Source organism: Bos javanicus, chromosome 13, assembly GCF_032452875.1.
Source record: "Bos javanicus breed banteng chromosome 13, ARS-OSU_banteng_1.0, whole genome shotgun sequence".
NCBI lineage: Eukaryota > Metazoa > Chordata > Mammalia > Artiodactyla > Bovidae > Bos > Bos javanicus.
In genome coordinates, this window is record NC_083880.1 from 23,717,756 (window position 1) to 23,733,875 (window position 16,120).

General features: G+C 41.1%; 1 protein-coding gene and 1 long non-coding RNA gene across 2 annotated transcripts in view; one reads left to right on the forward strand and one right to left on the reverse strand.

Moving 5' to 3' along the window:
- The window catches only part of LOC133259045 (uncharacterized), a 52,244-nt gene extending 38,780 nt beyond the window's left edge, over positions 1–13,464 (forward strand). The window contains exons 4-5 of the long non-coding RNA XR_009740244.1: positions 11,558–11,703; positions 12,918–13,464. This is a non-coding gene — a long non-coding RNA (uncharacterized LOC133259045). The remainder of the gene's footprint in view (positions 1–11,557; positions 11,704–12,917) is intronic.
- PIP4K2A (phosphatidylinositol-5-phosphate 4-kinase type 2 alpha) overlaps positions 1–16,120 on the reverse strand; it is a 186,192-nt gene that overhangs the window by 22,324 nt on the left and 147,748 nt on the right. The window contains exon 6 of the mRNA XM_061435983.1: positions 11,726–11,764. Within this exon, the coding sequence (XP_061291967.1) occupies positions 11,726–11,764 (39 nt within the window). The remainder of the gene's footprint in view (positions 1–11,725; positions 11,765–16,120) is intronic.

A 16,120-nucleotide genomic window follows, 5' to 3' on the forward strand; every position in this document is an offset into this window, starting at 1 on the left:
CTTCCCAGAATAACCCCCATGGTTTACATTATAGGGTTCTTAAGCCTTTGCTCAGACATCTGCAGACTTATGTAACAATTTAGAACATTTTTTCCATTAGTAATAGCAATCACCATAACCCATGGCCAGAGCAGACAGGACTTTGGTGATTGTCAAGTTGGCTGCAGTGCACCTTTACAGGAGGGAAAGAGTCACCTGAAACAAGAGATTCTCGCAAACGATAAAGCATGAGGACCAATGAGATCCTTTAATTTTACGAATGAAGACAAAGTCAAATGATTTATCCCCAAACTTCCATTAATGCCAGAGCAGGGGTTGGGACTCAGATTGGCTAAGGCTCTGGTTTGGTGCCTTTCCCTTCCAAGCCCCCTTTTACATTAATACAGCATTTCAGGGCCAGGAGACAGGCAGATGGCCCTGCTTCTGCCCGATGGGAAAATTTCCCCTGCACTTTGGGTGCTGGGATAGACGTATCTAGCCCTGGCAAAGGAAATAATTCACTTCCATCTGGAGAGAGAAGAAATTTTACAGAAGGTTAAAGCATTAGCTGAATTGAGGACCTGAAAACCTTGACAACCTCCCTTTAACTGGTCATTCACTGACACGGAAAAGGAAGCGCTTTTTCACTGATAGCAAAGGAAGATTCCCAGAAGAACGCACTGCTGCTCCTGTTCTGCTCTGAGCTCACTGTCTTTGTTACCTTGCCTTTCACTCATCCCAAAGAACCAGCTGGAGGTGGTAATTAATTATAATTTGTTACAAGTTAAAGATCACAAAAGAAATGCTGAAAACTGGTTTAGGAAAGCTTTTGTGTGTGTGTGTGTGAGGGTATTAATGATGAATTTTCCTGAACCTTCAGTCAATAATAGGTACAATGTCAGAGATGGTGACAGTCACTTAATTGCTAGCACAATTCACAATTCCTAAGAATCGACCAGGCAGCTTTTTGTAGCCCATTATCAAGGTGTCAACAGTGATTATTGCCAATATAGTTATACAAATGCCAATTGCAGGGCAGCTGTTTTCTTTCAAATAGGTTCCAGGGAGAAGGTTAGATGTTAAAAGGAATCTTCTTACTGTGACCCAATGACTCCATTACACAGGCTTGGCTTTACTTAATAAAACCAGACATAAGTTTTGAGAAGAACTGTGCAGAATGATGAACAAAATGCACATTTGTGTAAATCCCCAGGCCTCATTCACTCTCTCAAGAACATGGGCGTTTTAAAGAGGCAGGTCAAATCCCCCAGAAATCAAGTGAGTCCAGTTATGTTTTCTTGTCCGGGTTCCCTGCTGGGTAGCTTGCTTGCTGGCAGCATGCTAAGACTGTCATTTGTAAAAAGCAGTCTGCTCAGCTATAATTACTAATTTGATGTCACACTGGAATTGCAGCGCAGCTGTGAAAAGATGGACCACCAGGGAGATTTGCGTTTCTGTCTCATTTAGAGGGGGCAAAACTGCTGGAGCCATGAATGGAAGATGCCCTTCCATTAATAAAGGAAAGAATTAAAGAATAAAACAAGTCATAGCAGCTGTCAGAATCTGACAACGGTTTTTTTTTTTTTAAAGCACCATTCTGCTGTAAAAAAAAAATTCAAGACATCTGTACATGCATGTTCTGATACTTGTTGCCATGAAACTGATTCCATTATTGTTGGAAAATAGCTTCTTTATTTCCTTCAGTTCCATATTCATTATTATGCTAATGCAGATCACACTAATTACATGTCAGGTTCAAATCGTAGGGATGAGACTTGTCTGCACCTATATCATGAAATATTTGAAATGACAGTTTGAAAACTTGTCATCAACAAGTGAAAAGTATGGGAAATTAAAACAACTACAATGATGCAAATGAACGAAAAATTAGGAATCCAGATGACTAAGCCACGACAGTGGAGATTCTCCATGAAAATTGTTCTTTGCAATTTTTCAGAAAATGATTATATGACTGCAATGAAAATATTCTTGCAAACCATTTGATTTCGTTTATAAAGGCTAGACTGTAGAAAATATTTTCAGCCTTTTCCAATTATTTCTAACCAGAGATAAGTGATTATTTTGATAATTTATAAAGGCAAGAGCATGCTGTTCAGAAGAGTCAAAAATATTTACTGATCATGGAAAGAAAACCTGAAAATTGACAGAAAAAAGAAAGCAAATAAAAATTTTTTTGAGTTTAAAAATCCAAAGTTTTTAAGACTTCAGCTCCATTGATTCATTTCATTTATCTTTATGTATTACAGTTTAGTAAATATTACTTTGGTTGTTGCTAGCTTTTATAAACAAACTGCCTTATCAGAGAGGCATGATGTTCTCTTGTCAAAGCACGCACAGTCTCCATCAATTACCAATTTTAATTACTTTCACATCCCGTGTCTTTAAGCCTTTCCCAGTGAGCGCCTATAAGCTAGAAGCGGGGCTGGATGGCATTTTGGAGCTGCTGCTCCTGGAGGAAGAGCTATCAGGATCCCCAAGCCCAGAAAGGAGCAGAAAGCATTGACGTCTTCCTTGGGGCTGTTGTATAAACAGTCTTAATGTTTATATAGTGTAAGATACAGTAAGACAGACTATATGTACAGAAGTAACTATACGTCTCAAATGGAGGAAATATGAATTGGTTGTTTTTGCCAACATGGTTTCAAGTCATTTCATTACTTTTCTAACTTTTAAATCAAGACTCAATGAATTGTCTTAGCACCATGTGGTTTTGCGTTATGTGCTTTTGTCAGTGAAATGTGGTGGAATGTCTCCTTGTTCATCTTCATGGGATTAATATGAATTTTTGATAATAAATCCCTTTTTCTTTTTCTTTTTTTTTTAAGGAAGCCCTAAACATTTAGAAGGTTAGGAATGTGCACTGTAGACTGGAAACCTGGCTTTGTCATGTCAGAACTGTGGGACAGGTTAGAGCTTGTCTGTCAAGTAACTTCATTTATACAAAGGAAGTAGCAATAGCCCCCATCTCAAAGGTAGTGATCAGGATGACATGACCAAATTTGTGTAAAATTGAAAACAGGTCTGGCATATAGTATATGCTCAACAAACATTGGTTACTATTAAGTACCTTTCTAAATCCCAGTATATTGAGATTAATAGAAAAAAATACACCCCTCACCACCCCCCGCCCAGGTAAGGTTTTGCCTCTGCCACCAGCTGTGTGATGCAGTGTGAGAAGAGAGGCTCCCGGGTCTTGGATCTGTCACACGTGAGGTGGGGGAACCGGACTCTGACGGTCAAGGTCCCTCTTGTCTCTGATGTCCACCTCTGGGGAGATATTTTGAGGAATAGTTTGCATACATTCAGTGTATGATAAGAAGCATCCTCAGAAAACTGGGTTTCTGTTAAACACATTCTGTGATTTCCTGCCTTGTCACAGGAACCTACACCAATAAAAGGCTGCTGAGGGAGGGAGTGGGGCTGTGGTGGGTGCCAGGGGTGCCTGGGAAGCGTGTGGTCCTAGAGGCAGAGATGGGGAGGGACAGACAGACGATGAACCGTCACGGCCATGTCAAATACCGTGGCTTTCCTTCACATGCATTCTTGTTTTAGAATTTGGGATTCTGAGGCAATCACCCCATTGGCCGTAACTGTCTTTCTTGGCACTGGTTATTGTCAGAGTAGACCAAGCAAGCCCTTGGAGCTAGAACCTGAAGAGATCAAAATTGGGGTGGTGGTGCGGAGACCGCTGGCTGTGGTCACAGGAGACTAGGGAACAAAGCAGAGCAGTCCCTGCGGTGTAGCGCATGGCATCGCATCCATAGCTTACTTGGGGGCCGGCTTCTTTTGATGATGCTGAGAAAGCCTTCTTTCAATGCTAGTGTGTGGTCCTTTAAACAGCCCAGAATATTTTCTCCTAGCAGAAGATCCCAATAATAGTGAGTCTCCGAGTTTCTCATGGACTAAAACTTAAACACCCACTTGAGTCTTCAGCACCTGAAGAAACGTTTACATAGCAACACGGAGGCCAACAGTCCGTCATTTCTGCTGCTTTGGGTCAAAGCTGGTGCCTTCAGGGTGATTTACACAGAGGCTGGAAGTGTGGAAATAGAGTCACAGGTGCACAGTAACAATGTAAACTCTCAAAGGAGCCAGCGTTTCCTTTCTCTGCCTCACTTCATTTTTATTTACTAACAAAAACTTCAGTGGAGTACAGTTGGTTTACAATGTTGTGTTGGTTTCAGGACTATGGCACAGTAATTCAGTTATAAATATATTCATGCTTTTTCAGATTCTTTCCCCACATAGAATATTGAGTAGTTCTCTGTGCTATATTGTAGGTCCTTGTTATTAACAGTTATCTATTTTATATACAGTACTGTGTGTATGTTAATTCCAAACTTTTTAATAAGTCCCTCCCCACATTTCCCCTTTGGTAACTGTCAAGTTTACTTCTGAAATCTGTAAGTCTGTTTCTGTTTTGTAAATAAGTTCATTTATATCACTTAAAAAACTAGATTCCACAGGAGTGATAACATATGGTATTTGTCTCTTTCTTTCTGACTGACTTCACTTACCATAATCTCTAGGTCCATCCACATGGCTGTAAATGGCATTATTTTGGTCTTTTTTATGGCTGAATAACATACCACTGTATATATGTACCACATCTGCCTTATCTTCATCTGTGGATGGACATTTAGGTTGATTCCATCTTCGTTATTGTAACTAGCACCACAGTGAACACTGGGGTGCATGAATTTTTTCAAATTACAGTTTTCTCTGAATATATGCCCAGGAATGGGATTGCAGGATCATATGGTAGTTCTATTTTTAGTTTTTTAAGGAACCTGCATAAAGTTCCTTGTTCATAGTGGTTAAACCAATTTACATTCACAGCAACAGTACAGGAGGATTCCCTCCTCTATACACCCTCTCCAGCATTTACTGTTTATAGACTTTTTGATGATGGCCATTCTGACTGGTGTGAGGTGATGTTTCATTGTAGTTTTGATTTGCATTTCTCTGCTAATTAGTGATGTTGAGCATCTCATCATGTTCTTTTTGGTCATCTCTGTATATCTTCTTTGGAGAAACCATTTTTTGATTTTTTTTTTCTTTTTAATAGAGCTGCATGAGCTGTTTGTATACATTGGCGATTAATCCTTGTCAGTTGCTTTGTTTGCAAGTATTTCCTCCCATTCTGAGGGTTGTCTTTTTGTTTTGTTTATGGTTTCCTTTACTGTGCAAAAGCTTTTAAGTTTAATTAGGTCCCATTTTCATTTTTGTTATTATCATTACTCTAGGAAGTGGATCAAAAAAGATATTGCTACAATTTATGTCAGAGTGTTCTACCTATGTTTTCCTGTAAGAGTTCTAATCCAAGAATATGGTATACCTGTTTGTATCATCTTAGGTTTCTTTCATCAGTCTTATAGTTTTCAAATTACAGGTCTTTTGCCTCCTTAGGTAGGCTTATTCCTGGGTATTTTATTCTCTTTGATGTTATGGTAAATGAGATTGTTTCCTTAAACTCTGTTCTTTTGTTGACAGTATATAGGATTGCAAGAGATTTCTGTTATTACTTTTGTATCCTGCAACTTGACTCAATTCGTTGATGAGCTCTAGTAGTTTTCTGGCAGCATCTTTAGGATTTCCTGTAATATGTCATCTGCAAACAGTGACAGTTTTACTTTTTTTCCAATTTGGATTACTTGTATTATTTTTTCTTCTGATTGCTATGGCTAGGACTTCCAAACTGTGTTGAATAAAAGTGGCAACAGTGGATACCCTTGTCTTGCTCTTGATCTTATAGGGAATGCTTTCAGCTTTCACTGCTGAGAATGGTACTGGCTGTGAGTTTGTCATCAGTTCAGTTGCTCGGTCATGTCTGACTCTTTGCGACACCATGGACTGCAGCATGCTGGGCTGTCCATCACCAACTCCCAGAGCTTGCTCAAACTCATGTCCATCAAGTTGGTGATGCCATCCAACCATCTCATCCTCATCCCCTTCTCCTCCTGCCTTCATTCTTTCCCAGCATCAGGGTCTTTTCCAATGAGTCAGTTCTTCACATCTGGTGACCAAAGTATTGGAGTTTCAGCTTCAGCATCAGTCCTTCCAAAGAATATTCAGGACGGATTTCCTTCAGGATGGACTGGTTGGATCTCTGCTGTCCAAGGGACTCTCAAGAGTCTTCTCCAACACCACAGTTCAAAAGCATCAATTCTTTGGTGCTTAGCTTTCTTTATGGTCCAACTTTCACATCTATACATGACTACTGGAAAAATCATAGCTTTGATTCTACAGATATCTGTCAGTAAAGTAATGTCTCTGCCTTTTAATATGCTGTCTAGGTTGGCCATAGCTTTCCTTTCAAGGAGCAAGCACCTTTTAATTTCATGACTGCAGTCACCATCTGCAGTGATTCTGGAGCTCAAGAAAATAAAGTCTGTCAATGTTTCCATTATTTATCCATCTATTTGCCATGAAGTGATAGGACCAGATGCCATGATCTCAGTTTTTTGAATGTTGAGTTTTAAGCCAGCTTTTTCACTCTCCTCTTTCACTTTCATCAAGAGGCTCTTTAGTTCTTCTTCACTTTCTGCCATAAGGATGGTATCATCTGAATATCTGAGATTATTGGTATTTCTTCCTATAGTCCTGATTGCAGCTTTTGCATCATCTAGTCTGGCATTTTACATGATATACTCTGCATATAAGTTAAATAAGCAGGGGGACAATATACAGCCTTGACGTACTCCTTTCCCAATTTGGAACCAGTCTGTTGTTCCATGTCCGGTTCTAATGGTTGCTTCTTGATGTGCATACAGATTTCTCAGGAGGCAGGTAAGGTGGTCTGGTATTCCCATCTCTTTAATAATTTTCCACCGTTTGTTGTGATCCACACAGTCAAAGGCTTTGGCATAGTCAATAAAGCAGAGATAGATGTTTTTCTGGAACTCTCTTGCTTTTTCTATGATCCAACAGATGTCGGCAATTTGATCTCTGGTTCCTCTGCCTTTTCTAAAACCAGCTTGAACATTTGGAAGTTCACGGTTCACGTACTGCTGAAGGCTGGCTTGGAGAATTTTGAGCACTACTTTACTAGCGTGTGAGATGAGTGCAATTGTGTGGTAGTTTGAGCACTCTTTGGCATTGCCTTTCTTTGGGATTGGAATGAAAACTGACCTTTTCCAGTCCTGTGGCCGCTGCTGAGTTTTCCAAATTTGCTGGCATAGTGAGTGCAGCACTTTCACAGCATCATCTTTCAGGATTTGAAAAAGCTCAGCTGGAATTCCATCACCTCTACTAGCTTGTTTGTAGTGATGCTTCCTAAGGCCCTCTTGATTTCACAATTCAGGATATCTGGCTCTAAGTGAGTGATCACATCATCATGGTTATCTGGGTCATTAAGATCTTCTTTGTACAGTTCTTCTATGTATTCTTGCCACCTCGTCTTAATATCTTCTGCTTCTGTTAGGTCCCTACAGTGCCTGTCCTTTATTGTGTCCATCTTTGCATGAAATGTTCCCTTCTTGGTGTATCTAATTTTCTTGAAGAAATTAGAATTTGTTGTATATGGCCTTTATTATGTTAATTTCCCTCAATGCCCATTTTAAAATCATAAATGGCTGCTGAATTTTGTCAACAGCTTTTTCTACATCTATTGAGGTGATCATATGGTTTTCTCCTTCAGTCTCTTAATGTGGTGTATCACACCGATTGGTTTGCAGATATTGAAGAATCCTTGTATCCTTGGGATAAATCACACTTGATCATGGTGTATGATCCTTTTAATGTATGGTTGGATTTGGTTTGCTTAGTATTCTGTTGAGTATTTTTGCATCTATGTTCATCAGTGATACTGGCCTGTAATTTTCTTTTTTTGTGGCATATTTGGTTTTGGTATCAGAGTGATGGCCTCAGAGAATGGACTTGGAGTGTTCCTTATGCAATTTTCTGGAAGAGTTTTAGAAAGATAAGTGTTAACTCTTCTCTAAATGTATGTGAAGCTATTTGGCTCTGGATTTTAGTTTGTTGGAAGTTTTAAAATTTGTTTCAATTTTTGTACTTGTGACTGGTCTGCTCATATTTTCTATTTCTTCCTGGTTCAGTCTTGAAAGTTGTACCTTTCTAAGAATTTGTCCATTTCCTTTAGGCTGTCCATTTTATTGGCATATAAGTTGTCTATGATTCTTTTCATTTCTTATGATTCTTTGTATTTCTGTGGTATCAGTTATAACTTCTCCTTTTTCAGTTTTAGTTTTATTGATTTGAGCCCTTTCCCTTTCTCTTCTTAAAGTTTATCAATTTTGTTTATCTTTTCAAAGAACCAGCTTTTAGTTTCACTGATCTTTTCTATTGTTTTTATTTCTGCTCTGATCTTTATGATTTCTTTCCTTCTACTAACTTTGGGTTTTATTTGTTCCTCTTTCTCTCATTGTTTTAGGTAAGAGGTTAAGTTGTTTGAGATTTCTCTTGTTTCCTGAGGCAAGACTGAATTACTATAAACTTCCCTGTTAGAACTGCTTTCACTGCATCCTGTAGGTTTTAGATTGTGGCGTTTTTGTTTTCATTTATCTAGAGGTATTTTTTTATTTCCTCTTTGATTTCTTCAGTGATCATTGGTTGTTTAGTAATATATTGTTTAGCTTCCATGTGTTCATATGTTTTGTTTTTTTTAACAGTTATTTGCCTGTGTTTGATTTCTAATCTCATAACATTGTGATCGGAGAAGATACCTGATTTCAATTTTTTTAGCTTTACCAAGGCTTGACTTGTGGCCCAAGATGTGATCTATCCTGGAGAATATTCCATGTGTACTTGAAAAGAAAGTGTATTCTGCTGCTTTCAGATGGCATGTCCTATAAATATCAATTAAGTCTAATGTGTTATTTAAGGCCTGTGTTTCCTTACTGATTTTCTGTCTGGATGATCTGTCTGTCCATTGATGAGAATAGGGTGTTAAAGTCGTCTAGTATTACTGTGTTATTGTCAGTTTCCTCTTATATGGCTATTACGTATATTGAGGTGCTCTTATGTTGGGTATACATGTATTTACAATTGTTATATCTTCTTCTTGGATTGATCCCTTGATCATTATGTAGCATCTTTCCTTGTCTCTTGTGATGATAGTCTTTAAAGTCTATTTTATGTGATATGAGTATTACTATTTTACCCTTCTTTTTGATTTCCATTTGCATGAAATACCTTTGTCCATTCTTACTTCCAGTCTCTGTGTGTTCCTAGATCTGAAGTGCATCTCTTATAGACAGCATATATATGGATATTGTTTTTGTATCCATTCAGCCAGTCTATGTCTTTTGGTGGAAGCATTTAATCCATTTACATTTGGTAATTATTACTATTTTTAATTTTTGGCTGCACCCTGAAGCATGTGGGCCTTAGTTCCCCAACTGGGGATCAAACCCATGTCCCCTGCATTGGAAGGTGGAGTCTTAACCTCTGGACTGCTGGGGAAGTCCCTAAGGTAATACGTATGTTCTTATTCTCAATTTGTTAATAGTTTTGGATTTGTGTTTGTTCTTCCCTTCCCCATTTGTTCACTTCTCTTGTGATTTGATGACTATCTTTAATGTTGTGTTTGGATTGCTTTTTCTTTTTTTGTGTATCTAGTGTAGAGTTTTGGTTTGCAGTCTCCAGAAGTTTTGATATAGCAGTCTATATATAAATATAAGATTGTTTTAACTTGCCTGTCCCTTAATTTCTAGTGTGTGTCCAATATCCTGCATTGTACTCCTCTCTGCTATAGTTGCTGATTTTGACGTCATATTTGTGTGTGGGTGATTTCCTACCTTTACCCTATGTTTGCCTTTCCTAGTGAGGTTTCCCATTCATAATTTTCTTTTCTAGTTGCCTTTTCTTTTCTGCCTAGAGATTCCTTTAAGATTTGCTGTAAAGCCCATTTGGTGATGCCAATTTCTCTTAGTTTTTGCTTGTCTGTGAAGTTTTTGATTTCTCTATCAAATCTGAATGAGAACATTGCTGGATCCCTTCTGGTCTGCAGTTTCTCCTGAAAAATCAGCTGATAACATTATGGGGGTTCCCTTAATGTTGCTTTTTATGGGGTGTTAATTGTTGCTTTTCCCTTGATGCTTTTAATATTTTCTCTTTGTTGGTTTGGTTACCATGTGTCTCGGCATGTTCCTCCTTGGGTTTATCTTGTACGGGACTCCCTGTACTTCCTGGGCTTGAGTGAGTGTCTCCTTTCTTATGTTAGGCTAGTCCTGCATGACCTCATCAACGCTGCCCTGTCTCTGATCATCATTCCCAGGAGGTTCCCAAGCCCCCTTTCCCAGCTGAAGCCCTCTTTCCCAGCTGAAGCCCTCTCTACAGCCTCTTATGCTGACTGGACGTCTGTTCTGATGCTGAGATGACAATTCCAACTACTCCATCTGCTCCCTTTTCCCACCCACCCCACTGTCCAAACCAGAAACCTGGGAGTCGCCTTAACCCCGCCCTCCCTCCACATACACTCTCTGGCACCATTCACCTCCCTCGTTCACTCTCTGAGGTCTGTGGATTCTTCTTCCTAAATCTCTCTCTATCTTCTCCCACCCCAGGTCAGGCCACCATCTATTCTGGGTTATTTCAGCAGCCTCTCCAGATGGTCCTGCAAGGTGGCCTCACCTCATCCTCCAGCAGGAGCACTAAGTGCTGCCCATCTGTGTGCCCTTGCTCACACTGCTGTTTCTTCCTCTTCCTCTAGCTAACTCCTACCCGTCCTTCAGGTTTCCAATCAGCTCTTCCCAGAAGACCACCAAGCCAGATTTAGGTCCCTTGCTACGTGTTTCCTGTCAAAGCACTTAGCACTTGCTACGGTCAGTTCCTATTTAACGTGTGTGTCGCTTTGTTGGACATGTCTGTGTGGTTCATTATTTTAGCCCCTTAAGCTAGGACAGTAACCGTAGATGTTCACAAACTTCTAGATGAATAAGCAAAAGATTTTTAAATCTGTAAAATTCAAACCTAAACTGAATGATACCAGCCTGAAAGAATTTAGAAACAAAAACCTTGAGCCCAGCTTGCAAAAGGTTTGGTCAAGAAAAGGCGCCTCAGCATGATGAGGAATAGCTGAGAACAGAGGCACCGTCCATGTAAACACGCCCTGATTTCAGGCCGCTTAGGTTCATGCACAGAAAGCCGCTTTCCAAATTCTTAAGCTGATTCCCATTGAATCTGTCAAGAGTCCTGCATAATCGACAAAATGTGGTTCAAGTATTACCTAAAGTCCAGTGTCTCAGAGAAAGGTAAGGAGTCTCCTTGTCTGTCCCTAAGTCCTTATACACAAAAAATATTCTAATGGGTCTTAACATTTTATAGTTGGAAAGGAGTTTGAAGCTCATTAAGCCAACATTTTACAGGTGACTATGAAGCTCAACACCGTCATTTTACAGGTGAGAAAATGGGCTCAGGGAGGCAAGGCAACAGACTCAGGGTCACACCTGGCCTGTCAGTCATAAAGTGGGGCTAGGACCCAGGTGCTGAGCTGTACCCGTTAGTTTGGATCATGATGATGGCTGTGTTTTCAAGATCAGCTGTGGGAAATGTTTCACCCACACTTCAAACTAATAACTACTTCATGGTTCAACAGGGCAGCTAACCTGAGGGAGAGAACTGGAGGAGAGTGTTCCTCAGATCGACGAAGAGCTTCCCACCATAGCTGAGGGGAAACAAGAAGCTCAGGGGAGGAGGAGAAGACAGAACTAAGAGGTGCTGGGCCCCACGCCGAGGACCAAGGTGAGAGACGCCAGGCACTTACCTTTTCTTTGTCACTTGCTTCCCTGGCCACTGTAGAGCCCTGAAACAGAGATGATGAAAATAAGCACACGCGAGGCACTGGCTTCACGTGAAACCTGCAAACACCCCAGGGCAGAGCGCCGAGCGCTGACCGTGCTCTGTCCCCTCCCTGAGTGAGTGTGCACTGCGCCCTCTGTAGGGGTTTCTGGCTCCAACCCTTTCCTTCTTGGTATCACCTGTGCTGTCTTTCCCCTGGTTCCTGTCCTCCTGGTGGAAATAAAAAAACCCAACAGTCATGTGAACGATGCCTTTCTAAACTCAGGGTCAGACCACACTTTCCTCCTTACGTCACCAGAAATGGTTGGTTTGAGGGTCTTCAAAGTACAGTGGGCCATCACTTGGCTGCAGTGACCACTGGGCACCAGGGCCTGTCTCCCATACTGCGTCCTGTAGGTGGGGCATCCTGGCCCCTGACAGCCCATCTCTCTGGCTCAGGGTTCCTGATGACCTTACTTCCTCACTCACCCTAAGACCCAGTGGGCCTTTCTGGCCCCTTTCATGTTGGAGGTTCCTTCAAACACATTTTTACTCACACCCTTTTGTGCCTCTAGGGTGAGCACAAAAGGTATAAGTAGAAGAAAACACAGCTTTCGTTGCAGTAGTTCTACTCTGCTGCACTGGTTTTCAAATAACGCCCTTGGTTCTGTGTTGTCCAACATGACCAAGTCTGTCTTAGATGCTGATGGAGTGGTAGGGCTTTAGGGTAGAGTTTAAGAACAGAGACTGTCCTCTGTTTGTGAAAGATCTTAACGCAAAAGAAAGATTAGGAAATGAATGGCCAGTAAGTCCCTAACTTTGGTAATATTAAACAACAATGAGCATTCCTCCTCTGTGTTCCTTGGTGGCCGTCACAGTGTCTCATGCAGCAGCGCCCACGTTTGCCGGGTAAATGGCTGGGGAAGGATCACAGCCCAGCACCAGACACCCAAACTATGACCAGAGGTCAGTGGCACAAGCTGCTTGTCTGTTTATTAAATACACATTTATTGGCCTGGAATACTTGCATTAGCCAGTCATTAAGAGAATGTGTATGTGACTTGGGAAATGTTCAAGTAGCTTCTAGATTGGCCACTCTTAACATTTTTACTCTGTGACCATCTTGCCTTCAAGCAGCTCAGGCATTAGTTAGGGTGTGTGTCACCTGTCGTTCACAGATGGAGACACTCCTCCTACAGGGGAAAGGGGCCAGGCCTGAGCCAGGGGCTCCCCCGTGCCAGTTCATCATCATCCCCACACTCAGTGTTCCCAGGTCTGGTAGATCTAAAAGACCCTGCTGGGCCAGCCCAGGATGCTGCTCGAAGCTTCTTAAGGACACGTTGGAGAAGCACAAAGCTGCCCCAGCAAGTGAGGATGAACCCTGTGAGTTGTCCGTGAAGGAGAGCCCTGTGGCCAGCCAAGCCCAGCAGCTGTCACTTGCAATGGTTTGTTTTCCTTCCTTTATAGGGTCTTGATTTCAGGCCACAATATCTTCCTTTACACAATGACTGTTAATAAAGAATGTTCCTTTATTTTAAAAGAAGGAAGGGGTGAATACTCGAGTATTAAATACTTATAATACCTGGGTACTGCATTGTAATACTTGAGCAGTTCCTATGCTATGGGCAAAGGGAGGAAATTATTTTTGTGTCTTTAACCAAGTTTTTAGTCTTTGTGTTTTTTTCCCCCTCCTTACAATATAATTTACTCTGCTTCTGATTCTCAGTGATGCTTCATCTCTATGTAAATGCAGATCATTAGCCTGGAAAACTCATCCAGATTTAAATTCATTCAGAATTAAAAAAACAAAATTAGAGAAGTCAGTCAAAGCCACGAGTTTGAGCCATGAAATGATGCCAGGCGCCCAGGTTCCCTCACCACTCACGATGGCAAGTACTGGTGAGAACAGAGTTTATTCTATAAGCTAAAAAGGGAGATGAAACCAGGACATCCAAGGTTAAATTAAAACCATAATAGCCAGTCTGTAACTTACATCAAGATACGCTGACTAGATGTCTGCTTGAATGAGGCACTCTTTGAAGCACTTCAGGGGGATAAAGTGGGACCCAAAACAGTTGTTTTTAAGAAACGTACTAGTAGAACGGAAGAGAACAAAAATTCATCTACCTCTTCTTGTATGCATTATGCTGGACGTGACACAAACATATTACACTAATGCTCTCAACCCAGCAAGGGAGGTAAACCCATCTCTGTTCTACAGATGAAGGAACTGTGGCTCCTACAGGTTCAGCATCTCGCACCCAGCTAACGCGTAGTAAGACTGGGACATGGGGCTCCTGATGTGGGAGTCAGACCAACAGACAGACCTAGTACTCAACGGGACGAGCTAGTGACACTTCAGAGGGCCTTGTGAGAGATAGAGTTCCAAAGAGCCCTGAGGGTTGCTGGGATTTCCAGGGAACAAAACAGCTGCGACTTGGAGGTAAGAGCAGACTCCAGAGGTAAGAGATAAGCCCGGAACATCTCCCCTCCCTTAGACCAACATTTCGCAAAGCATAGTTGAGCACCCAGGGGTGCTGCAAAGTCAAAAGTGTCTTTATAATAATGTGGAGACAGTCTCTGCCTTGACATTTACATGGATACTGCAAAAACAATGGTGGGGAAACCGTTGGCAGGTTAGCACAGATCCAGCAGTGGCACCGAATGGTATTAGTACTGAGTTTGTCATACGACACATGAGTATCCTTGAGGAAGCAATGGCATCTGTTTTGTTAAATCTTGACGCTGGATGACGTACCTTCTCAATATTCTGCATAGGGAGTATGCCCAAAGCTCTTTTGTTTATAAAGCAGGTAAGTTTAAGGACAGTCATCTTGGTGATGGTTTTGAGTTATGAGCTGAACTAGTTACTTTTTTCCAGAAATCATTTCTACATGAAAGGACAACTGGAACCTGTTTATTCCATTCTGGGCATCTGACAGGCACTTGCTCAAAGAGGAACGAAGCTGCTGGCTCAGCTTTGTGCTGTCATTTCACAGGAAACCCACTGGTAAAATTTAAGCTTTCAAGTGAAAATGAAAACTTTTAAAAACTTGTATCCACCACTCTGCGCTTGACAGCTTCTCAATATATAAAGGCGTTTCTAATGAGGCAGGTGGTGATATTAATGTGGCTTCTTGATACTGTTTAATGAAACGTGTGAGTATTTGGAAGAGCTCATAACTCGGTAAACCCATTGTTCAAAATGACGAAAGCATGATGCCCTCAGATCAATGCATGCAAACAGACTGATGGGTTTTAAAAAGTTCACTGATGTGATTTCAGATTCCACACTGTAACTCAGCTTTGAGAAATTACCACTTGTCAGGTCTAGGTGTGCCATCCAAGAAAAACACCCACAAATTTCTGAAAAAGTTAAAAACCCCTCCCTTTTTCCAACTACATATTTGTGTAAGGTCTGATTTTTTTCATACACTTCAAGTAACATGATAGCAGAAGCAGACAGGACATTTCAGCTCTCTCACCAAGGCAGACATCACAGAGATTTGCAAAGATGTAAAACAATGCCACCTGTCCCACTAAACGTTTCGGTTTGAAAGATACTTTTCATAAAGATATGCTAACATTAATAGTTTTACTATTTTAAAAAACTAAGTTAAAAAATGTTTCTCATTTCTAACATTGTAAGTATTAGTATTAACCTACATATGCAGCTTTTGGGGGTCCTCTTTTAAGAGTGTGAAGGAGTCTGAGATCAAAAAATTTGAGACTGACTGATGAAGACCAGAGGTTGGCAGATGTTTTCTGGAAAGGGTCAGAGGGTAAGTGTTTTGCGCTTTGCGGTCCAAAATGGTCTCTATGGTAACTACTCAACCCTGCTATTATAGTGCAACCACACATGATAGAGAAACCACAGGCATAGTGGGACTCCAATAAAGCTATTTACAAAAACGGCCAAGTTGAACTTGCCATGCAGGCAGGTCGTAGTACGCCAGCCTCTGACCCGGATGTTGTCTACATCAGTGACCTCAGAAGTCAGCGCCCCTCACTCCACAGTCAGAATTTCCAGTGGTCTACCTCCCACTCCAAATCTTTGAAACAGCCTGTCCCTCACCTCCTGATTCCAAACTGCATCCTTTCCCCATCCTTCCTGACTTTTCTTCTCTTCATGGCATTCATCAGTTCCTAGCACACCATGTGACGTACTTATCTGTCTTTGCCCACCAGAATGTCAGCTCGTTGAGGGCAGATTTGGTCTGTTTTGTTCATCATACTGTTCCCAGCATTTAAAAGCAGGGCCTGGCACATAGCTGGTGTTCCATACATACTAGCTCAATAAATTAGATGTGGTATCTCTCATAGGTACAATAAGAAAGTAAGAAAATGAAGTTGCTCAATTGTGTCCAATTCTTTGCAATCC